The 24,615-nt window shown below is 38.3% G+C and overlaps 3 protein-coding genes across 15 annotated transcripts; 1 reads left to right on the plus strand and 2 right to left on the minus strand.

Annotated features, from left to right (window-relative positions):
* Window positions 1-1,097: 1,097 nt before the first annotated feature.
* ecm1a (extracellular matrix protein 1a) lies at window positions 1,098-3,030 on the minus strand. Its single transcript, XM_044172668.1, has 3 exons — window positions 2,858-3,030; window positions 2,504-2,760; window positions 1,098-1,750 (listed from the first exon to the last, which is right to left on the minus strand). Exons 1-3 carry the CDS (start codon window positions 2,928-2,930, stop codon window positions 1,547-1,549), a joined length of 534 nt encoding a protein of 177 aa, XP_044028603.1. The 5' UTR covers window positions 2,931-3,030; the 3' UTR covers window positions 1,098-1,546.
* A 99-nt stretch (window positions 3,031-3,129) lies between these two features.
* Window positions 3,130-10,497, plus strand: LOC122864899 (IgGFc-binding protein-like). Of its 13 annotated transcripts, XR_006375337.1 has the most exons (7): window positions 3,130-5,157; window positions 5,620-5,670; window positions 6,427-6,624; window positions 6,825-7,392; window positions 7,899-8,027; window positions 8,797-9,963; window positions 10,315-10,497. XR_006375337.1 is itself a non-coding variant. In XM_044172664.1 (4 exons), exons 2-4 carry the CDS (start codon window positions 9,004-9,006, stop codon window positions 10,322-10,324), a joined length of 450 nt encoding a protein of 149 aa, XP_044028599.1. In that variant the 5' UTR covers window positions 7,401-8,027; window positions 8,797-9,003; the 3' UTR covers window positions 10,325-10,497. The 13 variants fall into 13 exon arrangements, 2 of the variants coding, with proteins under 2 accessions (XP_044028599.1, XP_044028600.1); XR_006375338.1 differs by having other exon boundaries at window positions 3,130-6,624; window positions 8,797-9,171; window positions 9,805-9,963; XR_006375332.1 differs by having other exon boundaries at window positions 3,130-6,624; window positions 8,797-8,980; window positions 9,692-9,963.
* Window positions 10,498-10,988: 491 nt separating this feature from the next.
* LOC122864891 (IgGFc-binding protein-like) lies at window positions 10,989-22,243 on the minus strand. The gene is made up of 13 exons (XM_044172647.1): window positions 22,163-22,243; window positions 21,650-21,711; window positions 20,826-21,103; window positions 19,407-19,983; window positions 18,123-18,721; window positions 16,662-17,229; window positions 16,315-16,574; window positions 14,994-15,338; window positions 13,921-14,485; window positions 13,604-13,803; window positions 12,052-12,426; window positions 11,655-11,962; window positions 10,989-11,317 (listed from the first exon to the last, which is right to left on the minus strand). Exons 1-13 carry the CDS (start codon window positions 22,180-22,182, stop codon window positions 11,308-11,310), a joined length of 4,167 nt encoding a protein of 1,388 aa, XP_044028582.1. The 5' UTR covers window positions 22,183-22,243; the 3' UTR covers window positions 10,989-11,307.
* Between the last annotated feature and the right edge of the window lie 2,372 nt (window positions 22,244-24,615).

Consider the following 24,615-nt stretch of genomic DNA (forward strand, 5'->3'; position numbering starts at 1 on the left):
AAAATGGACTTGAAGTATCAAGAGTAAGTACTCATTGTGCAGGAGAATGGCAGGAGAATATAAATTTAATAATTGTATTAATTATTACTAATGCATTAACATTTAAGCAGCATTTTTAACTTTACAGTTGGTCGAAGCAGAGCTAATTTTACCCTTTTATTTACGTCGGATAGTTTGATCTATAATAAAGCATCATGTTGTGTACATTCATCATAGGTTATATATTTAACTTAAATATCTACTAACTATACCTCTTAAATAAATGCAGTGGAGTAAAAAGTACCATATTTGACCTCTGCAATATAGTTAGATGTATGAAGGGTGGAAGTACTCAGGTAAACTATGACTACCTCAAATTGTACTTTAGTGGAATAAATGTGCTTAGTTATATTCCACTGTTTCAAATGCATGTGTAAATGCAACATTTTGATACTCTGCACATTTTAAACTTATTTCAAACTTTTCAGACTGTAAAATGTGTATTTTAAACAGATAGTGTGACTGGGAAAAGAAACATTTAGCAAAACATATGACCATTGGTAGAAATGCCACATTTGATTATATTTCTTTGTATTATTATTATCACAAATAGTACCCTTTCCCACTCATTAAGTAGCCTGTGACATTTATATGGAATGTGTTTCTACTGATTTAGATTTAGAATGTTTCACTTTTATTTTGAAGTCAAACAGGAAATGTACTGGTCATTCTTCTGGTTGTTGTGGTCTGGAAGAAATGACTGTCCTAGTTCACTGACAGTAACACGTACAATATAAAATATCTCTGCCAAGTAGTGTTAAGATTTGTTTTAAATGTGTTTTTATTTATAATTTTTTACTACACATCGCTATTCAGGCTGGGCAGCACACTCAAACTTTTCTTATTGATCACTGATCTGTAAATTTCACACACCCAACTATTACAGCCTGGTGGACACAAACTCAAACAGTTTATTTTCTTATTTTCTTATTTGAAGCAGCCAACCGGATGTTACTCCATAGTTATGTCAAGTCCACCATAGGTAGCTTGTTCAGTGACAAAATAACTTTTATGACTTTATTTCTCTAACAAAGAATACAACAGTGCTGATCAGAAACTGAAATCAACTCAGGACACAATTTATTTGAGTTATAACAAAAAAAAATGTGTTTCCTGATGTTGCTGTGACAAAGCTTGGTTAAAATACAGAGCTGTCAAAATAATAAGCAACTTCAGCTGTTATTATCCTTACACAGCATAAACACAACCAGAATGTCCTGTCCTCTGAGCATCTGCAGGATACACAACATTATTAGTTCAGCATTATCTTATAACAAAAGAGTTTCCCCTCGGGGATCAATAAAGTATTTCTGATTCTGATTCTGATTGGACATTTTGCTGATGCAGGTTTGTGCAAATGGGAACTGAACACATTAACCTAATCCCACTCCCCAAAGTTACACAAAAATCATTATTTTATCACATATAGATACTTTTACCTGTTTTGTTATTTTTAGTTTTTATAGTGTATATATTTATATTTTACACTGAGCTCTTTTTCCACCTTTTAACAAGCATTTGCATCAAAGGTGAATCCTGGCTCCTGGGGGATTGGGGGTGCAGTGTAGCCTGGTCTTCGCTTGTAGTTTGGATTTGGCAGCTCGCTGTTGAAGCACGTCCACCGCGCGTCTCCGCTGTTCACACAGCAATGATACGGGAGAGTCATGGTGGCATATTCTTCCTCACAGAACTGGGACAGGGCTTGTTTCCACTGTAAGAAAAAGATACTTATTGTCTTGTTTACCAAAAGTCAGAGAAAAACACACTTTATCCTCACAAATACTCATCACCCTATTCTCATGAACACTCACATGAAAAAGGCCATTAATTCAACCTGTTTCTCAATTATGACTAAATTAATCTTATCATTCACATTAGTACATTTGTGTATATTCATGGTAAAATTCTTATATTTGTATATTTGCTGTTTTTTTAGAATCTAATCTTACAATGAATCTCATCTTTGTGAATCTTCCGAAGTATTAGTAATTACAGGAGGTATGTTTGTTTTTTTTGAAGGAAGTCACAAAATATGTACATGAGGAACATTATCAGTTTAATCTATTATTTTATATAGAGGACCCTACAGAAAAACTAAATGCCAAAAGGTAACAAAAAATCATTTAAAACTACTAGTTCTGTGTGTATTTGTGCTTGGTGTGGCAGGTAAAAACATGTAAAAAAATATATATACATATATAACAGCAGTTTTTGATAAGTGATATGATAAGAATATTTTATGATATTATAATTGGAATATATAGCAGCATACTTTATCTGATGTATGTTACTAGAACAGAATAGATAATAAAACTTGAATATCAACTTTATTATTAATATATAATAACAGTGCAATATAATGTTACCTTGCCTGTCTATTGTTACAGTCACAGTTGTGTCTGTCTGTAATTGTCTTTGGATTGTGAACTCAGTTTCTCCGACAAACACACAGGCAGAGACTCACAGCTTGTTGGGCGCAGCAGAGGATCTGGTTGTTTTCCAGTGCTTCCTGTCCACTGCAGCAAAAACTGTACCACGACTCCAGACGGTTGATGGCTTTTCCACAGCGGACAAAGTGGCTGGCACCGGACCTCGGGAAGAAGCTGGCTAGGTATCTGGGACGGCCCTCACCTTCATGGCAAATGGCAGCGAGGTTCTGAGCCGTGGGACGGGCAGGCGGGAAAGGGACATCAGGCTCATTGAGAGAGTTTATTTGGGCCTCTGTGGAAATAGAACATAAAGCAGCACAGACGTTAACAGCATTGCTATTTGAAGAGTACATTAAGTATAAATGCTCAAAGACACTAGTAGAAATTACCTCCCACATTTGCACCATAAAGAGTCAGCAGTACAATTATCCAAAATCCTGTGAGGCCTCCACTCGAAATCATAGCTGTGTGGTTGTCTAGTAGGAGCTTGGATTTGAAAAAGGCAGATTTTTATATAACAAGTTCATCAAAGATATTCTGGCTGGATCAGCCACCAGCTTATATAGGCGAAGGGAGTGAGTCTGTGGGCGTAAAATGCTTGGAAGTGGGGGTGGATAAGGTGAGGGGAAGTGGGGGTGGTGTGTGTGGGGGGGGAGGGGGGGCTGTCAAGATAAACACAAAATGAGTTTGAAGTTTAGTGATATTTGCTGATGTGTGCAACATGCAAAGCAATTTCTCTTTGGCAAAGGTTGGTCTCAAAAGTCTGCATTCATAGAGGAAATAATTAATCCAAGTCCATGATGAAACACATTCTAATAGACCTTTTTTACAGCAGACATTTTGAGTTGTCATCAGAGGAAAAGCACATGTGTTACTTATAACATTAGCAAGGGCTCCGTTCGATTCAAGTGTCCCAGTAAGCCATGACAGTGAACCACCAGGACCAGGATTTACACCTGTGCTTTTCCTACTGTGACATGTCAAAAGCAGATATCACTAAGAAGTATCTTTTTTTTTTTAAGAAAACTCAAAAGATTATGACTTACCACCCAGCAGTAAACCCACAAGAGAGCAGACCACCCCTTTCATTGTAACACACATTACAACCAAAATGAACCATCTTAAAGGATGAGGGCAACCAGACACACACAAGCATTGATCTTGGAGACAAATATACAACTTTATTTGTGCCACTCTTTAAGATTTAACATAAACATTAAAACAAAGTTGAGAAAAATACATTACATGTATTCCAACATTTGTCTGTATCAACATACTAGCTTGGGACCATTTGGGACCAAATTTGAGAAATACAATGTGTTCGTTTTCCCCAAAACATATTCGGGAAAACAGGGGTAGTAAAAACGCGATAGGGTCACCTCTCTCGGTCACCTCAATTTTATTTATAGATAATGGGCTGACAAATCTGCTAACATATTTGAGTTACTAAAACTAAAACTGTAGCCCACCTGAACTGTGAAAGACAGATGTCAAAATGTCTTCCCTGAAAAAGGACTATTGAAAAAAGTCCCATTTCTATGTGCAATCAACACATTTCATACAGGATGTAATAAACATGAATGTTTAATATGGTGGATTTTTTTAAAAAGAAAAGGAACTAAAGAGTAGGAAATTTATCTTGAGCATTTCGTCAATGATGCTTTGCTGATTAGATAAAGTGGGGGAGGAACATGGCACAGAATGGCATGTTTATCAAAATAATACCAAAACTCAACAGAGTATGCTGAGTATGCCTTCTGTTATCAAAGGGTGGTTTACACTCACCAAATATGCTGAACATCTCGTCTCATGTTGTTATCTACAAACTGTGTTTTGACTTGCTACATGTGAGAGGAATGAAGGATACACTCACTGAAAATCACTTTAATAGTGTTTCACTCCCTAAAATTTAAACAATTCTCGCACAATAATTTGAACCATGAATAAGTGTCTATCAGTCTGTTTTGTGTTTCAGGTGTTTGTTTGGGTGTGACTTCAGATATGACCATTCACCACCCTTAACATATGCACTGTTATCATGAATGCGATCTGCAACTGTCAAATAGTCACTCATTGGATTTGTATCCTTTCTCATCTACAGTATAAGTATTGCTCTACTTTAACCCAAATTTAATTTTGTTATTTGTTTTATTTGGTATCCAAGGTCCTTGGATCCCCCCCAAAATCCCACGCAGGGCTTAATAATATAAAATCACCTGGTGTTTGCATTTATCATACGCCTATGATAAATATCTATGATCTATTAGTTAAGTCAAACTTTTGAATAGTCTGAACAGGAAGCTCAGCATGATATTACGCATTCTACCACAGTTAATTTAGCATTACTGTCAGGTGAGCACCTAATACGTGTTTTTGTTTTCCATCCATTCTCAGATAAGGTTTAAATTTGCCTCCACAGGATGAGACAATTCTCCCACCTTTTAGAGAATTCTTTAAACACGCTTTAAGCAAGATCCTGACAAGTTAACACTTAGGTTTTCACCTGATTCGTGGTAGGTGTCCACATGCAAAGGGAAAATTTTGCCATGTGATTAGTCAGTTGGTCACTTGGCATCCGTGCAGGCAGCGTGACACCTTCTCCCTGATTGGCTTTCTCTGCATCACCAAGACAAATAAAAGGCCATCAACCAAGAAGCCATTTATCCAGATGCTTGGTTTTCTGGTTCAGGTAAGGTTAATTTGCAAATATTGTAACTATACATTTTAATGAGAATTGTTTTTTTGCCAGAACGATTGATAACCTGAAACAAATCTCTAAAAATCTTTGAATGGTAAATCTGCCTGTAACACCATAGAGTGATTTTAGTTTTGGCAGCTTGGAGGCAAACTTGTTGGAGGTCTGAATTTGTTGAGTTTTCCTGAATATTTTGGGGGAAAGAAATACAAGCTAGAAAAAACAGCAGTTATTTTCTGAATGATCACAAACTTGTTAGTTGATACAGGCAGTCATATTTTAATATATTTTTCCAAATATAGATATTTAATTCATTTATTAATTATAAAAGTGAGATATGACTAAAGAAAATATATATTTGTCTCCAAGACCAGTGTTTGTGTGTCTATGTGTGTCTTCATACTATCGGATGGACTATTGGATGGTTAATTTGGCAATGTGTTTGCATTATTTCAGGTTTAACAATGAAAGGGCTGGTCTGCTGTCTTGTGGGTTTACTGCTGGGTGGTAAGTCAATTAAAGAAGGCAACTATCCATGCCTAAAATGTTTGAAAATAAAGAACTTTCCTGGAAAATAGTATACAGTAGTCATATCACTTAATTTGTAATATTCCTGTATTTCCATTTAAACTTCGTGAGAACAATCTTTTATTTTTATTTGTCATTAAATATATTAAATATTTTATGTATTTCCATTTTATGCTACTACTAAGATACTTCTAATTCCACTACATTTCAGAGGCAAATATTGTACTTTTTACTCCACTACATTTACTTGATAACTTTAGTGTTGAAGAAAAACTTGTACTGAAGAGGTGTCCTCAATCGAATAAAGGAATAACTCAGTGAGCCCCAGTTGTCGTTACATGAATATATGGATTTATTACAAACAAATCTGTCAACAGAGAAGCATTGGGGCAGCATGTACACATGGGCACAGCCAACACAATACTTAACATGCATAGAAATACGTTCAACTCTTATAGTGAAAAAGAGGGAGGTACATACGTATCATAAATCAGGAGAAAACTGCGAAACAGAAACTGATTCAGTGTATAACTATCAGAACAGAAGGGGGCTGTGAGTCTACTTCATCCACACTTTAGTCAGTGTGGATGATAAATTCTATTTGACTAAACCCATTAGTCACTCCCAAATTCTCCCACATTTAGCACAGTGTGAATGAGTGCAAGGTGGTTGATGGCCTTATCGGGTGTCACCCGATGGCCTATGCTGAGTGCTGCATTCAACCTGTGACACCAGGTTACCTCCCACTGGCTGCAAGAGGCCCTGCCAGGAAACATGGGTGTGCAATGACGGCTTCCTACTCAGTGAACATGAGTGTGTGCCTCCTGACCAGTGTGGTTGCCTGTACCAAGACAAACATTATAGGAAGGGACAGAGTTTTCTGTGTACAGCTACACCCTGGTCCTCCGAAGGAATCGACTTAAAACGATCATGGTTAGTAATATTTTTAGAGACTGTTGATTAATTTATTATTCCTCTCTTCATTCATTTTAATCCTGACTTTCTATTGATAATAGAAATGACATTATAGCTACAAATAGCACAATTTACTCAAACACAAACAGCTATAAGGTACAGTCATAAAATCTCAAATGAAAGTTTACACAGCTGATCTTTTTCTTTGTGTACTCCAGCTGAATGACAAATTGACAACCATTCCACTTAACCTCAATGAGGGACAAGTGGAAGTCTTCCAAGAGGGCTTTCATTATGCTATCATAACTGACTTTGGCCTGAATGTGCCTTAGGATATGATCTACAAAGTCAAAGTCACTGTTCCTGGAAACTACAAGGGCAAAACCTGTGGTCTGTGTGGCAATTTTAATGACACCAAGAAAGATGAGTACGAGCTACCTGATGGACAAATGACCAACTACACCCAGACCTTTGGAGCAGCCTGGAAAGTAGCTGTGCCGGGGGTGGTCTGTGAAGATGGCTGCAGAGGCAACCTGTGCCTCAAATGTGACAGTGCACAAATGGAAATCTTTGAGAAAGATTGTGGAATTATCAGAAATCCTAATGGTTCCTTTGCTGCCTGCCACAGCCGACTAAGTCCTGAGTCTTACTACAGAGATTGTGTCTATGACGTGTGCATGTCTCAGGGAGACCGTGACATTCTCTGCCACAGCATCTCAGCGTACTTGACTGACTGTCAGACCATTGGAGTAAAGATTGACAACTGGAGGACGCCTGATTTCTGCCGTAAGTACTGTTGAATGCTTTGCAATCTTGTCTGTGTGATGAATGATGGTTTCTTTACTTAATTTAACTCAGATGCTAAATGTTATGGTCTTTTTTTGTATGTGTTTTCATGCTATTCTGCTGATTGAGAATTGGTGGCAGTAATGCACCAAGAAACATTACAGTGTTTCTACAACGGAACAAAGGCAAGAAGAAGACTGCTAAATAGTTAAAATAATGCACCTCATTGCGATGCAAATCTTTACAAATGTTAACTGAGGAAGTAAATGCACTCAACATGTTCATTAGAGGTCAAGGATACACACAATGCGTTTTGGTGAGAAACACTAAACATAACTTTTGTTTGTTTACAAGAAAACACAAGGCACCTTTAACAACTCATATTTGTCTGTAACTATGACACTTTTTAATACAGATACAGATTGTCTAGTTGTATCTTTATAGTCCAGGAATTTAGAGTTATGCTATTGTTGCATTAATTCATCTTAATATGCTTTCTTTTGTAGCTATTCAGTGTTCTAATAACAGTCATTACCAGATCTGCTCAGAAACCTGTGCCTCTCCATGTCCTGGTCTCACTATCATCACCTGCCCCATCACTTGTGCTGAGGGCTGCATGTGCACCTGCTTTCCAGGTAGTCATTGGTCTGCACTCATTTCAGAAACTTGAAGTATGAAATACGCAAGCCATGACAGTGAACATTTAGTCCTCTATTATTTTCCATCAAAGTTAAACTATATGTCAATGCATTTGCCAGCAAGCACTGTTTTAATAACTTTTCCACAGTGCTTAAACCTGCATAAATTATTTTGTTTGGCCACTTGAGGGCAGCAGAACAAGCTGTAAACACAACATTGACACAATACCAAAGTTGCTTTGGTGAAGGAGTCAGCAAACAGTTTCCTATTCACACATCGGGCAGACACGGAGCAACATTAGCATTCATTTGAAGACGTATTTCTGGCCAAAAGTGCAATTTTCATTTTTCTTTTAGCTCCACAAACTCCTGAGGGAAATAGCTTACTTTTTTTTCAAAAAAATGTGCAAAAAATAAAGTGTTGTAAATTACTGAAGCTCAAGCTAGTGTCAAGTCTTTCCAAGTTGATTTCTATAGCATTTGAAAATGAATGGAAACCAATGGCTCAAACCTGAAAAGCTGTCTAAAACCTGGTGTGCTGGACTCAACCCATACCTTCAATATATGTACATATACAAGCATTGTATAATTACACTGACTAAATATGCACAGTATCATTGGTCTACATATAATATGTGAGTATGAAAAACAATTGTACAACAAACTATTTCTCTTTAGCATATCACACCTTGTCACCTAAATTGCAATATTAGGTTGTACTATGCTCAGACTAATATACCGTTAATTGCTTTACTATCTTCTTTAGATTGGCGAGTCTGTGCTATCTGACAACTGCCAGCAGCACATCAACTGTACAACATCTGGTGAAGTCCAGTATGAGGACTTTTCATGCAGTGCTACAGAGGACTGCCAGCTAAAGGATGGTATCTTTGGGTGCTATCCCAAACAGTGTTGGATGGAAACCTGAGGCTCCATTACTCTTTTCAGTGGTAAGACCGGCACTATCTCTGTTATGGGGGCTTATGACATCATCACACACTGTGATGAATCAGCTGCTGACTGGTTCAGGGTTGTGGCCAAGCTCCAAGAATGTAATCCAACCGGTGTTAAGAGCGTTGTCGCTGTTTACATCTACTTTAATGACCTGAGTGTCACTGTAACTGACAAACAGGAGACCTGGGTGGGTATTTTTAAAGGAAAAGTTCAACATTTTGGGAAATACACTTATTCGCTTTGTTGTTGAGAGTTAGATAAGAAGATAGAAGGTATGTGCGGGATTATTTCTTAAATGGGAGCAGAGACCTTCTGGAGTCTTATCGTCACTGTGAGGGTGGGGAAACTCCAGGAAGTCACAGCTCCAAGCCAATAAATAGTCCGGCACACTTCAGTTTTTTACGGATTAAAACAAACGAGATATAACGTGTTAAAATTAGAGGTGTTGGTAGGCAGATTTTGTTACCTTTGAACAGAGCCAGGCTAGCTGTATCCCCCTGCTTCCAGTCTTTATGCTAAGCTAACCGTCTCCTGGCTTGGGAGGGGGTTGGCAGAGGGTTGATCTTCTCATCAAACTCTCTGCAAGAAAACGAATGATCATATTTTCCAAATTGTTGAATATATACTGTACTGTATATGAACTATACTAGATATCTGAACATAACCTCACATTAAACAATAAAATCTGCATCTGATGCTGTTTACAGGTCAGTGGTAAAAAGGCGATTCTCCCCAGCATGCCTAGAAATAATATCTTTGTGAGAGTCAGTGAGAAAACCATAGTTATCGAGCAGATGTCACACTTCCAGCTGTCTTACAGCAACACCCAGGAGCTCACTGTGACTGTGAGTGACAGCATGGCAGACAAGGTGTGCGGTGCATGTGACAAATTCCTTCTCTTCAGAGACACCATGGGCTTCTCGCAGGAAGTGATGCAGGAGTACATGGGCTCATTTTCTGCACAAGATTTCCCTACCTGGTGAGTAGGATACAGGCTGGTCCATACAGCATCTGCCTTTAATTGAATTGCTTTCCTCAGTTTTGAGTAACAGAAATAAGGTTAAAATGAGGTTTACATGTGTGACAGTGGACTCAATGTCAGAACAACTTTTTGAAATAGTATTTTTGATATTATCAACATATTTGTGTTGTATTTATGATGCAATAAATACCTAACATTAGGCAATCCATGTAGGAAAGAAACAATAAGAAATCATTTCTGAACATCGTTACAATATGAGGTCTGGTGGATCCACACATTAAAGAATACATGTGAAAAAGAACTGCAACAAATTTAACACAATTTAATTAATTTGTTGTCTTTTTGCAGTGACTTGTGAAAGAAATGTTATTTACACCCAGAGATCAATGCAACAGTGTCATCATCTGCAGAAAATTCAACAATAAATCAGCAATGAAAGCTTTATTCAAAATATGGTATTACTGTCCTTAAGCTTTTAATGAAATGGGTTTGTAAAATAATTGCATAATAAATTTTATGTTCAACAGTGAATAAAAGTTTGCCTCTTAATTTATTCTACAAGGTTCAGACTCTGTATGAGCTTTAGGAAACAATTGCAGTTTATGTATGTTTATGTGCAGTTTGTATGTAAATGCATCAAATAAACTGATGAAATGAGAAGCAGATCTAGAAAGTTGCATTAATTAGAGGTGTAACTAGTAGAATGAATTATGGTTCTTCTTAGAAACCCAGTTTCTTATCTAACTCATACAAACACAGACACTGACACACCCACAGCTGCCAAGAGGAAAAGGAGTATTTCTGATATTTCCCCAAAGACCTTTTTTCCATGTAATAATAAAAAACAGTTGGCAATACATTTAAAAAACTCTGACATTATTTTTGACTGCAAAGAGGGTTAAATAAATGTGAATTCAGATGGACTTTAAATGCTGGTGCTACAGCAGCTTGATGCAATGGTTGGACGGTGGGAAGATAGACTGGTATCAGATTATCACATAGTTACACATAAGAGACAGACATTGTTTGTTTACTGTTTATTGAGAACACAGTGAAATGCATCATTGTTATTTTGGGTGGTGTTGGTATTTATTCCAAAGCAAAATATCAATAAAGTTTGTAGCTGCATCTTGTACAATTGTACAGAATATATGTTTCTGCTCTTATTACAGATGTTTGACAAGACAAACATCTTTTTCAGAAACGTAGCAAGGAATGGTATTTACATGGATATGGGATTCTCTATATAATATAATTTCATGAATCAGTGATGCTGTCTGTTTGGTTAGTGCTGAAGGATGTTGCTCAATGCAGTTGACAAAAAGCTGGCAGGACTGAAATTTACAAACCACTGAAAAAGAAACAGAAAAATTATTTGTCACATTGTGAAGTTGACATTTCTGCTAATGAAACTAAATGTAAATAAATTGTATCATCTGCATATAATAGTCGAGGAGGAAGAAATAATAATAATAATGACAACAATAATAATAATCTGATTTGCATAAAATCTCCAAAAGCAATATGTGTAGTTTGATGTCTTGGCCAGTAAAACATAAAGTAGGTGCTATCATAAATTCTTCATTCTCAGTGTAGCAGACATGTAAGAAAACCCATGAGCAATGTTGCCCATTTCTGCTCTTTTTGTGCTACTAAGTCACTATATGGATGTAATTTATGTAACTTACCACTGGGGGAAATCAGGAGCTGTCCATTGCCCAATGTTAAGTGTTGCAAAGACAGTACTCTGCCCATGAAGAGAGACCAGCAGTCTCTCTCTCAGATCTCGTAGTGTTGTGTCAACAGGCCTGAGCTTCCCACATGCCCCACATACCATGTCAGCTACTTTGTCACTGACACTCATGGTGAGTTCATTAGCTGAACTAAAGTACAGCTGAAGGCTGGAAGGGCTGTTGATTCTCACTGTACTGTCAGAAACCACCACTTTTACATTGTTCTGGGAGAACGTGGTTTGAGTCATCACCCTTCCATTTATCTGTGAACACAGACTGAACACTTTATAGCAATAAATTCATCTTTTAAGGTTAGATAAGATGGACGTCATATCTTTATCCAGACACTTACCCAGACGTCATGTTTTTTGTCGACTGTGATCATCACTTCATTGAAGAACACGTACGCAGCCGTAATTGTGTTGACACCAGGAGTGCATGTCTCCAACTTCACCACCACCCTGAACCAGTCTGATGTCTGAGATTGGTCGCAGTTCTGGATAATCTCATAGGCTCCTGGCACTGTTATAGTACCACCTTCACCATTAAATGCAGTGAGGGTCCCATTGCCGCTCAAAAAGCACTGCTGAATGTAGCAGCCCATCACGCCGTTCTTGACCAGGCAGCTCTCGTTGGGGTCACAAGTCATGTTCTTTGACAGAACTACTCCAGAGGTCTGGCAGGTGTGAATCCTGAGACAGTCATCACTTATAATGGACTCTCCAACCTGCAAATGACTACATGGTTAGATTAATGCTTAAATTAAAGGTTCACAATTTTTCAAGTCCGTGTCAGGAAGGACTATTGAAGCAAGTTTTCCTTGCTGTAATCATTTGTCCTGTTCATACTGGCCATTAAACAATCCTTTCCCAAAGCAATTTCAATGTAAGTGATGAGGAACAAAATCCACAGTCCTCATTCTGTCCAAAAATGTATTCCAAAGTTAACTAATATGAAGTTTCAATAGTCTGTGGAAGTGGATATCTTCAAAAGTTCATCTTTCGGGTATTTCATACCCAAAATACTGTAACTTTTGAAAATCCCCACTTTTTTTGATTTGGTTAACTCAGAGTGCTGAAGCCTCATATTAGCTTTGGTTGAACTTAAACAATACATGTTGTCTTCCATTAGAATCACAGTTTTAATGAACATATGAGCACATGAATATTATTTTAAGACAGACTTTTCCTTTAATGTAGTTGGGTGTACATGTTTAACATCATCAAAATTCAAATATTGAGGTGAACATGCACCGAGTAACACAACATGAGTCTTCAGCCATGCTAGCAGCTCTGTGACGCTGTGCACAGCAGGGCTTTGAGCTAAATGCATGCTAACATGCTGATGTTTAGTAAGTAATGTTTTCCATGTTTACCAGCTTAGTTTGGCTGGTTAGCATGCTAACATTTGCTAATTAGCGCTAAATGCAAACTTCAGCTGAAGCTGATGGGAATGTCATTAGTTTTGCAGGTATTTGGTCATAAACCAAAGTGCTGGACAAATTAAATGTTGACCTGATGATGGTGTTAGCTGAACAATTAAGAGATCAAAGACAGAAGGCTTCATCCTCTGGGAACCACGGATATCTGTACAGAAGTTCATGGCAATCCATCCAATAGTAGTTAGTAGTGATGGACAGACCTACCAACCAACCTTGCCATCCCTGGAGCCATTAGCGAAGATAAAAACTCCCAAACTGCCCAGCAAGCCTCATTTGCCCAAATAATTAATTCATAACGGTAATCATAATAAAGCTTGTACCTTTCAGGATCTTTCTAACTAAAATGTTAAAAATGTAATTTGAAGATGTGTGTTACTGCTGTTGTGCACTCGAGCCTCGTAACAAACTTTTGTTAGCTTTATCAATCTTTTCTTCTTCTTCTTCAATCTTTTTATCTTTTTACCTTGTAAGTTTGGCCATTGTAATAACAGCTGCACTGGTCAAAGGGCACACAGCCAGTTCCACTGTAGTGGTAGCCTTTATTACAGGCGCAGCCCTCAACACAAGCTGTGGTGCATGTGCCGGTGTCAACGAGACCAGGACATGGAGAGGTGCAAGGCAGTACACAGGTTTCATAATGGCTGCCAATACCGCATGTAAAAGCTGTAAACAAATAACAGGAGTTGTTGTTTTTTTTATAGTAAATGTAATGTTGAACAGATGTGGAGTTAGAGATGGATATTTCAGTGTACAATAAATAATAAAAATGTGCAGACTCACGGCAGAAAGAAGGACTTCTCCAGTTCTGAATCTTTGCACCAAAGTCTTGGCAGTCTGACATATATGCAGCAATACTGTGACACAGTATGCTTTCATCTTTGGTCAGGCAAACATCATAGACACAATCTCTGAAGTAGGAGGCGGAATCAATTACATCATGACAAGCAGCAAAGGGACCATTGGGATTTGTGATAATTGCACATTTTGCCTCTATCGCAGCTTTATCAGAATCGCCACATTTGGGGCAGAGGTCACCACTGCAGCCATCTTCACAGATCACTCCAGGCACGGGGACTTTCCATGCTGCTCCAAAGGTCTGGAAGTCCTTGGACACGTTTCCATCCGGAAGCTGGAACTCATCTGTTTTGTTATTGTTAAAATTGCCACACAGACCACAGGTTCTGCCCCTGTAGTTTCCAGGGACAGTGACAGTGACGTGGTACACCAGATCATATGTGACCCTCAGGCCGAAGTCAGTCATAATGACATCATTTGCCCCCTCCTGATAAACCTTCACTGCACCATTGTGGAGGATTTGTGGAAGGTGAAGTAGTACCCCATTTATCTGCAGAGAATAATTTATCTGTTTTGATTATCCATCATTTCTTCTAATTTAACATATAGTATATTTGCTGTCATTCAGTTATGAACATTTGTGCCCACTTTGTCATTATTTTCAGTGCACCTAAACTCAGTTTAACTCTTTAAACTTGCATTCACTCTCTTTTAGCTCTGTTTTGGTCTCTATGAACTCCTCAGGGAAATATCTGGCTCTTTAGCTGCTAAATGCTCCACTATGTTCACCAGCTAGTTGCTAATTTTGTCTGTCTGCTGTTTGGTGCTGAGCAGGTAGTTCAAAGTGGGTTTTTAGAGCTTTTTTAATGAAAACAGCTGCCTGCTCCAGGCCGAAAACAAAGCTATGAGAGTGTTGAGAGTGAACCAAGACAGTAAAAGACAGCTAAACAATGAGCTGAAACTTGTTTTAAAGCTCCGTAAAGTAGAGGGGAGCTGCAGATTCAGGTGATAATTGTCAGTTATAGTTGCTTTAAACAATGACAATATTAGTGACATACCCAAACCATATTAGCTTCGTTCCTGCGAAGGATCAAGATTGTTCCATAAACCTCCACCGCTACAAGTTTGGTCACTGAGACCTTGGGATTGGCAGACAAACCATACCACTTCTCATTCTCCACTGCCACAGAGAAGTTGGTGAGCCGTGTGCCGCTCAGGTGGCAGCCTTTAGCTGCTATGTAGGTGCAGGTGCCTTGGAAGTCATAGGTGGTGTTGTCAAAGGTGTTGTAATGTGGATCTCCAGAGATGGAGCAGACCCCTTTTCCCAAAGGCTGACATGATCGCACGTAATTCTTTATCTCACACTTCTCATATGGACCACAAGAGGACTGCTTACACTGCACCTAATATGAAAGACGTACCAGCTTGGTTATTGTTCAGTGTAAAATGTTGTGTTATTTATTTGATAGTGATGAAAAGACTCAGTTCATCCAAATCACAAACACAAAATAATTTTCTAATTTTAAGGATAGATTCACAATTTTCCTTTCTTTTTGTATATATTGATAATATGAACAGGAGGAATGATTACAGCAAGAAAAAGCCTGTTTCAGTGTTCATATGGGCACCTGGCTATAGTTTTTAGACTTAAAAAAATGTGAACCTATCCTTTAATCCCAGTGGAATCGAGACATGCAGATAGTTTTGGTTGTATGTGCTAAGAGTTTTGAATGAGATTTGGTGGCATATGTTTTAACAGCTTGCACTGAATGTCTGCTTAACATATTTTGTTCTGTATTATTTGCTTGCATCATACATTCCCTACTGTGCATGTCTTACCTTATTGCTTTTAGCTTTTTATCCTGTCCAGCTGTTTCATGTTTTGCCTGCTTCTTCCTGTTATGATTTTACAGGTTGTTTGTTTTACTGTTATTTTAATGGCTAATTTAACATTTGGCCAAGGGACAACAATTGAAAATTAGCCTTTAGGCTAAAATTGGCACATTTACAGTGATGACTAGTGTGCATTGTTTTGGAAAAAGTAGATATAATAAAAAATAGTCTGGAAATGGAAATTGTTGACAAGACTGAATGATTTTGAGTAATCGGGACATTGTTTCAGAGGTACCTGAGAGATACCTCAAAACCTCAGCACATGAAACTAAAACTACTTGCATGGCTATGTACCACTAGGGTATTTGAAAACAATTGATTTGGGTGAATTGACCCTTTAAATTTTAGACCACTAGAATGCAACATCATGCCAAGTGGGTTAAGCAAGAGTAAATTATGAGTGTTCAAAATGCATTCCCATTTCTCCAAACAGATCAACAAAGACAACTCCTTCATACAGTCCCTTTCAATTCCCCTCATCCTTACTGTGCCGTTACAGGTGCATTCCTTCTGACAAAGGGCATCAGGGTAGAAGACCTGTCCATGCTGGTAGTATTTGCCTTCAGAAATGCAGCCACACTGGGTGGCAGGCACACATTCATCTCCACTCAGAAGGTAACCCTCATCACAAACATATCCTTCCATGCACTGAGCTCCACAGTTTGATAGTGTAGAGTCTGTCTGACATGATCTGGAACAGCCGGTTGTACAGAGCTCATAATGGCTGTTTGATGGGCACTGGGCATCTAGGAACAAGGCAGGATCAGAATTATGGTTCAAGAAATTCACAAGAACACGTCTTGACTGACTTAGTAAATAGCAGATGTCCTTACCACAGAACTGAGCTGACCTCCAGGAGTAAACTGTGGCACCTTTCAGCTGGCAGGCAGCCGTGTAGGCAGTCAAAGTCTTGCACTGCATGTTCCCGCTGCCCTGGTAAAGACAGACATCATACAGGCAGTCATCAAGGAAACCCGCAGGGTCGACCTTGGAGTGGCAGTCACGAAACGGGCCTGCAGAGTCGCTGATGAGGCCACAGTAACTGTTGCTGTTGTACGTTGCTTTCTGAGTGGCGTTACAGCCAGGGCAGGGGCCGCTGCAGCCGTCCACGCAGCCAGGGATCGTGGCGACTTTCCAGCTTTGGCCGAGCTGCTCAGAAGTGGCGGCTTGTTTCCCATTTCTCATCTGCATGTCGTCTTTGGGGTTGAGGTTGTAATTTCCACAAAGGCCTTGCATCACGCCTGTGTACGTACTGGGAACGATGACAAACGCCACGCTGCTCCAGTCGTAGTACACCTTCACTCCAAAGTCTGTCTCGATCACTGCAAACCAGCCGCTCGTGTAAAGATGGAGTTTATTGCTGTCCAGCATCAAAGGGAGGTCGGAGAGCTCACCATTGACCTTAAAAAGATAATGAAATAGAAAAAGTAATTTCTACATTTAATAATTTACATAGAATTTGTCGATAAGTACAAGTTTGTAGAGCTGCAACAATTAGTCAATTATTCAATTAGTTGATTGAGAGAAAATTAATTGGAACCAATTTTGATACGCTATTAAAGGCCCTGAAAACATATTTTCTCAATCAGTTTCATACTTTGAGGGATGGGCTCCTACATGAACCCAGCATTTTCTGCCAGTTTTGGTTATTTCACATGAGAGATTTCTGTATTTTGTGTTTCCTCTCTGTGCTCCTCTCACTGGTTTGAAGTGGGCGGGGCTCCGGAAAATGTGATGTCGCAAATGTCTGTGCACCAATCAGGATTTAGCAACATTTGGATCAAAATGTGTTGACACTTGGGGGGGTTGTTGTTGATGTTGTCAACACTGTCCGTCAAATCTGATCAAACCACACCCATACACTCCCGATGAAGCAGATCAGTTTTTGATATAATAACTAAATAATAACTAAAGGTGTTTTTTTCCAAGCTTTAACTCTGATTGTTGTTGATTTAGATATGAATATTTAATATTATAGAGAAATACTTAAGATTTGAAACCAAGTTTTTAGGGGCTTTAATAGTTTTACGTCATTTCTCAAGCTAATATGTCAAACATTTGATGGTTCCAGCTTCTCCAATGTGAGGATTTGTTGCTTTTCATTGTCTTAACATTATTGTAAACTGAACATCTTTGGGTTTTGATGGACATATGTCATTGTTGACTGGTGTTTTATAGACCGAACAATGAATCAACTAATCTAGAAAATAATCTGGAAGTATTTGATTATGAAAACAACAACAATTGTTAGTTGCAGCCCTACAAGTACGATGTTTTTTCGCAAAATATGTTACCACAACAGCGCCTGGGTGCTCTTTGCTGATGGCAATTGTGTGCCCATACACTTTGACTTCTAGAAGCTTGACAACGGACCCGATCTTCTTATCTTGGCCATTGTTCTGCAACACAACACTGAAATGTTCCAGGCCAGTTTTATTGGAGGAGACCGCAGCCATCTGATATGCGCATGTGCCCTGGAAATTGTAGCGCTGCCCATCAAAGGTCACAAAATGTGGATCGCCAGATACCATACACGTGGCGTAGTTGACAGGATAGCAACCTCTGATCCCCTGCACCACCTGGCACTGCTGCCCAGCGGGACAGCTAGTCTGCTTGGAAGACAAACTTCCACCAGCGGAGCATGTGTAGCGTTTGGTGCAGCCCTCACCACCCCAGAGGGAAGCTCCGGCTTCCACATAGTGACCCTCGTACATGCAGCCACACTGAGCCTTGGGGACACACTTGGTGCCACTGAGCATGAAGCCGTCATTGCAGACACATGACTCCACGCAGGGGGCGTTGCATTTTGTGGGAGTGTTTGGGTTTGCACATGTAGCAGGACAGCCACTCCCACAGAACTCATAGTGGCTGTTTTCTGGGCACTTGGGTGTAGCTGTGTGGACAAAGAGGAGATAGATCCTCAGTTATTAGTTATCAGTTATCCTCATTATTTTCATTATGGATTAATCTGCTGATTATTTTTTCAATTAATCGTTTGATTGTTTGGTGTGTAAAACTTTGTGAGAAATGGCGTCACAATTACAGAGAGCCCAAAGTGACACCTTCACAATGTTTGTTTTGTCCAACCAATAGTACAAAATTTAAATTATTAAAAATGAATTAAAATTATTAAAAGGAAAAGCATGAAATCCTCACATTTGTGAACCATGAAATGTTTTTGTCTGAAAAATATAAAAATATATTAAAATAGCTGCCAGTTAATTTGTCGACGTATTGATTAATCGACTAATCTATTCACCTGTACTCTGGGTAGTTTCATCAATAACAAACAAACATCATTTATAAGCTCATCATATGTTTTGTTAGCAAAAATCTTTGTTTGAAAAAATTTGTAAAGTAACTAGTTACTAAAGCTGTCAGATAATTGTAGTGGACTAAAAAGTAAAATATTTCCCTCTGAAATGTAGAGAGGTAGAAAGTGACATGAGAAGAAAAGACTCAAATAAAGTATCTCAAATTTGTACTCAAGTTCAGTACTTGAATAAATGTACTTAGTTACATTCCACCATTGCATTTATTAACATGTATTTATGCTTGTTAAACTTTGGATCACTCACGACATTTAGTAGAAGTCCTCCAGTTGGGAACTTTGACCCCAGATCTCTGGCAGATGTCAGCAAAGCCTTGAAGAGTGTTGCAAAGATACGTGTTCACAGCTTCACCCCTACAGAGGTCAAGCATGCAGTTGCTTTGAAAGACGCTGGAGTCTATTTCAGGTTGACAACCTACGAGTTCAACAATATCTTGTAAAAGGGCACTACAAAAGATTTGTTTTTCTAATTTCTGAACTTCACTGAGAGGACAGTTTTCACAGTGGCCAACGCATTCATCGTGGCAGTAGGCTTCGTCTGCGGCGCCGGCAGCCTTCCAGCTCTCTCCCAGCGCTGCCACACTGCTGGCCACTGAACCGCTGGGAGTCGTGAGATCATCTTCCTTTTTGCTGTTGAAGTTGCCACACAAGCCGCACACACTGCCAGCAAAACTGCCAGGCACTGTGACTGCAAGGTACTCGTTCCAGTCGTACTGCACGCTCAGGCCAAAATCTGTCTCCATGACGACAAACACACCTTTCTGGGAAAGCTTCACCTGGCCATTGTTCAAGTTGATTGGGAGAGTCCATTGTTGATAGTTCACCTGAAAATATTTTATATTTGGTTGGTTGTTTGTTAGATACAATGATATCTCAAAATCTTTATAGATTTTAATTATTACGATTTTTAATATTTTACTTATTCAGTTAAGTGTTAAATTCTACTTTCTGTAAAGATGATTTCCCAACATAAAATGCCAGTTTTAAAGATTTCTCCACACTACCAGGAAACATTTTGGGGGAGAAATGTCCTTTACTCATTTATGATTTTGATTGCCTAAAAGTAGCCTTATTGGGAATAAACAAAACAATTCATCAGATGTAAACAAATAAAATTTGGATTTGGCATATAAAATGTCATTCTACCATTTCAGTTAAACTTTATTTTCCAAAAGCTGCTTCAAAGCCCTCTCCACACTGCCAGGAATAAAACTTTGGTGTGAAAATGCTACGTCCTTTATGAATTTATTTATTTGTTGGCCCAAATGCAAATATATATAGAGTTTTAAAATACTTTAATCTGCCTACAAAACTCCCACCGTGTGTTAATTTTTTAAATAGTGGAACCTAAACTTCTCCCCCAGACTGCTACAAAAATAACAAGGACGTGACCTCAGTGTCCTTAGTCTACGGCCCTGGGTGCAGACATTTATATAACATTGTGAACATTTTAGCTTTTAATCGATAAATACTGCACTTAAATGAATACAAACATATAGCATATGCATCCCACTTCACTAAAAATTCAAAGAAATGATCTATTATTACAATTAAAAAAAGTTTTAAACCAGAATCTCCTGAAAATACATATAGTCAGCTTGTAAAGATCACAATATTCAGCATTCACACGATGCCAACACAATAAACATGAAACCCTTTAACTCACCCGCACAATACCGAACTCAGAGCGAACTATATCAATGTTGATCCCGTAAACATTGACAGTGACTGTCCCCACTGATGGGACCTGTATGTTGCCCACGTTGTTGGTCTCCACCTCAAAGGCCGGGAGGGTCCCACCAACATGGCAGTTCTTGGCCATGGTGTAGGTGCAGTTGCCCATGAATGTGTAATAATGGCCATCAAAGGTGTAGTGGAGATTGCCCATGACCCAGCAGGTGCCTGACTCTGGTGTTAGAGTGGCTGGTCCTCCTCTGCAAAACCCTAAAAAAAGAATAAAATGTATTCAGGGTGACATTTTCCATCTTACTGATTGCTTTGCATTGACTTTGTCTTTTTTCCCCTCACTGTTGTTTCTATTGGATTACATAAGTAAGTTCAGCACACATCAAACAGAATCCAAATATCAGTAACTGTTGCCAAGAATAAATTAGCCTTTGCAAAATATCAGTACGAGCATGCATTTCAACAACTGAACATTTAAGTATATCCATTTCTGTGACATTATTAAATTTCTAACAATAACAAACCAAGGTAGATTTCAATTACTTTATGCCTTCAAAGATCTTAGAATTAATGTCCACAGTCTTGTCATGAATTTATTGTTTTATGGTTCATATTAATGTATATTTTCATTATTTATAGCTGACAATTTGTATTGATTTATTCTGCAATTTTGCTGCGAGCTTTGAATGAAGTCCAAGCTGTTTTTCTTTAACTTTTGTTTTGATCCATAGTTCAACTCATATAGTAATATCTCATTGAAATACTTTATCATCACTCATTTATTATCATTAAAGTAATACTTACCACTCAGCAGAAGAGCTGAAAAGATTACAACAAACAACCCCATGTTTGTCAGTGGAGAGGACCTAATAGAGCAAAAGAAGGTACAAAAATTAGAGGTTTTGGACATAGTTGGACACTTTTTAACTTTTGGTCTTTAATCTTTTCCATTCCATATAAATACCAAAATGTAGCAAACCTCCATGTTGTCTCTTATTTTTATCTCTTGTTACATACAGAATGAAAATTAAAGGACGAGAAAAATGAATAGAAAAATCACAATTCACATCAGCATCTAGAAACCAATCCAAGAAAGAAAACGAAAAATGCACACAAAAAACATACTCTTTCCCACATTCAGCTTTGCAAATATGTAACCTAGTTATAAATGCATGAGAAGATTCCCATTAGTACCATTATACTTTAGGCACTGGTTAACTGGTTTAATCGAAAAAATGTATACCTTTCACAAAAATAGCTGAAAACAGAATTAGTAAATAGTTTGCTTAATATTTCAGATATCTTAATCATTCTCACCTGAGCTGGCCAACAGACATTCAGGGGTTCAGGTGCAGGATTTAAGGATGCTTAAATACCTTCTGACCTTCACTAATGGACCAATCATCTTCTAGGTGAGCAAATACATCGTCACGTCACACATTTTTTGTTAAGTCTTTGCTGATGTGACTGGAAAAGAGATGTTAATGGACTCAAGTTAATAATATACAATATATTATTATGTACCAGGACTCAGAGGAGTTCATTTCAGTGAAAATGGATAAGGACGAACAAAAGAACCCCACCTATAACAGGATGTAAGACTGCAGTGGTTATAATATAGATACATTTAAAATGACTCTAAGTTCCATTGTGAACTTTGTTATCTGCTTTTTGGTTTTTAAAACTTAATGTGATTGTCTGCTGGCTTTGTGCCCATCGATTTGTCTTTACAGTGTATCTGTAACACATTCAACAACTGTGATTTATTTGTTGACACTGTAGCTGTTTGTTCACCACCCACAAGAGTAATGAGTGGGTGTGAGTTGTTTAAATGCATGATTCTTAGAGCTGCCTCAATGCTATTGTGACTATTTTCACAAGGATCAAGTGGAGCTCTTTTCTGCTGTCCTGAGAACAGTGGACGTATTGTGATGTGGTGGTGTTGTTTCTTAATTGTATCACTATTATGTTTTGTGTAAGGTAAAGAGATAAAGATTTTATCTGATGGTTTTATTTGATCTGCAGGAACACAAAGCAAAAGGTAAACGTGTCTTTGCATGCACATGTATTTATATCAGCGGCAATTGTTACATAGTCGTGCACAACACACAGATATGCCAGTGTTTGCTTCATGCTTGTAGATGTTTCTCATAAATTGCTGTCCTGTGAAAACCATGTATGTCCAAATGCCAGCTTTTAATGAGCAAAAAAATCTGTTTTCAGTTCTAACAATGTATTTTTCAGATAATCCAATGGGTTTTTTAAATGGTTTATTTAACAAGCAGGAGAATTTTCTCAACCCCTAAAGGAATATTTAATCCTACAGTTTTCCAGTTCCCAGTAAGCCATGACAGAATGCTCTTATGTAAGCTGCAAACGTTAGCATGTCCGATTAACTAGTTTACTACATACAGTAATAACCTAACTCAGCGCTACTTCAAGAAGCATTTCATACTACATTATTTTGTGGTTCACAAGTTATGTAAAAAAAAAAAAAAAAAAAAAAGATAGCACAATATTTCCCCACTGTGGAACTTGGTCCTGGATGCTAGAGGCTGTAGGCTAATGTTAGCGCCAATTACACTCCAGCAACCCCACAGAGATAGGGTTACGTTGGCCAAACACACAGGTTAGTCCTAATCCTAAAAGCCCTTTCTTTTGTAATGTTAAAAGTGATTCTGCTGTGTGGTCATTTTGGAGGATGTAGTTTGTGGTGCTGTGTAATTGTATTGCGTTATAGGCCACTGACAAGTGTTTCTGTTATTTTGTCCACCCCATTTATATCAACGAGGGTAGGCTGAATAACAAACACCTCATTGTATAATGCAATACAATTCAAGAACACCACAAACTACATCCTCCAAAATGATCACACAGGTGAATCAACAAAACCTACTACCTTACTTTTAATATTTTAAGTACATTTTCCTGATTATACATACATACTTTTACTCAGGTAACATTTTAAATGCAGGACTTTTATTTGTACCATAGTATTTTTACAATGTGGTATTAGTACTTTTACTGACGTAAAGGATCTGAATACTTCCTCCACCACTGATTATAATATTGAAGCTTGTCATCATGGGGAGAGATAAAATGAGTGAGAGATAATGGCAGTGAAATTAAATCTGTAAATGCATATTATATAACAATGACATATGGAAAAAACATTAAAAAAGGATGGTATGGTAATATGAATAATGAACGGCTGCGCATGTAGATGCAGCGGCTGGTAGCTCCTTCAAACTTCGCTACATTTTTGTTTTATTCTGGGGGTTTTCGGCTTTATTGCTGAAACATCATTGAATGATGTCTGATTGGATTTGTTTTAAAGGGCTAAGCCAAAATTGTTCAAATAGACTGGATCAGAAGATTTGACCATGGCAATGGCTGCAAATGGCAGATGCTGCTCCTGTAGCTCCTTCAAACTCTGCTAGCTACATTTTTGTTTTTCTTGTTATTTTTTAACACGTATTACCTATGACAGAAATACATCATTGTCAACGACGGAAAAGGAAACCGGGGTTTGGTTTAAAGAGCAGCGGACCTTGAGACAGATCAACCGGACCAGGCACAACAGAGGGTGCTGTGATCGCCCCAGGAGGAGAGGAAGAGCCGGGATAGGAGCCATGCTGGCCCAGCTTGGACTTACAGCTGCTCATGGCTAATGTCTGGCCTGGACGAAATGGGACTCAGTCTGGCCAACCAACGGGAAATCAGAGACTGTTGTGCCCACATCTTTACAGAGACCTGCTCCACCAACATCC

The sequence above is a fragment of the Siniperca chuatsi genome, linkage group LG17 (assembly GCF_020085105.1).
Source record: "Siniperca chuatsi isolate FFG_IHB_CAS linkage group LG17, ASM2008510v1, whole genome shotgun sequence".
NCBI lineage: Eukaryota > Metazoa > Chordata > Actinopteri > Centrarchiformes > Sinipercidae > Siniperca > Siniperca chuatsi.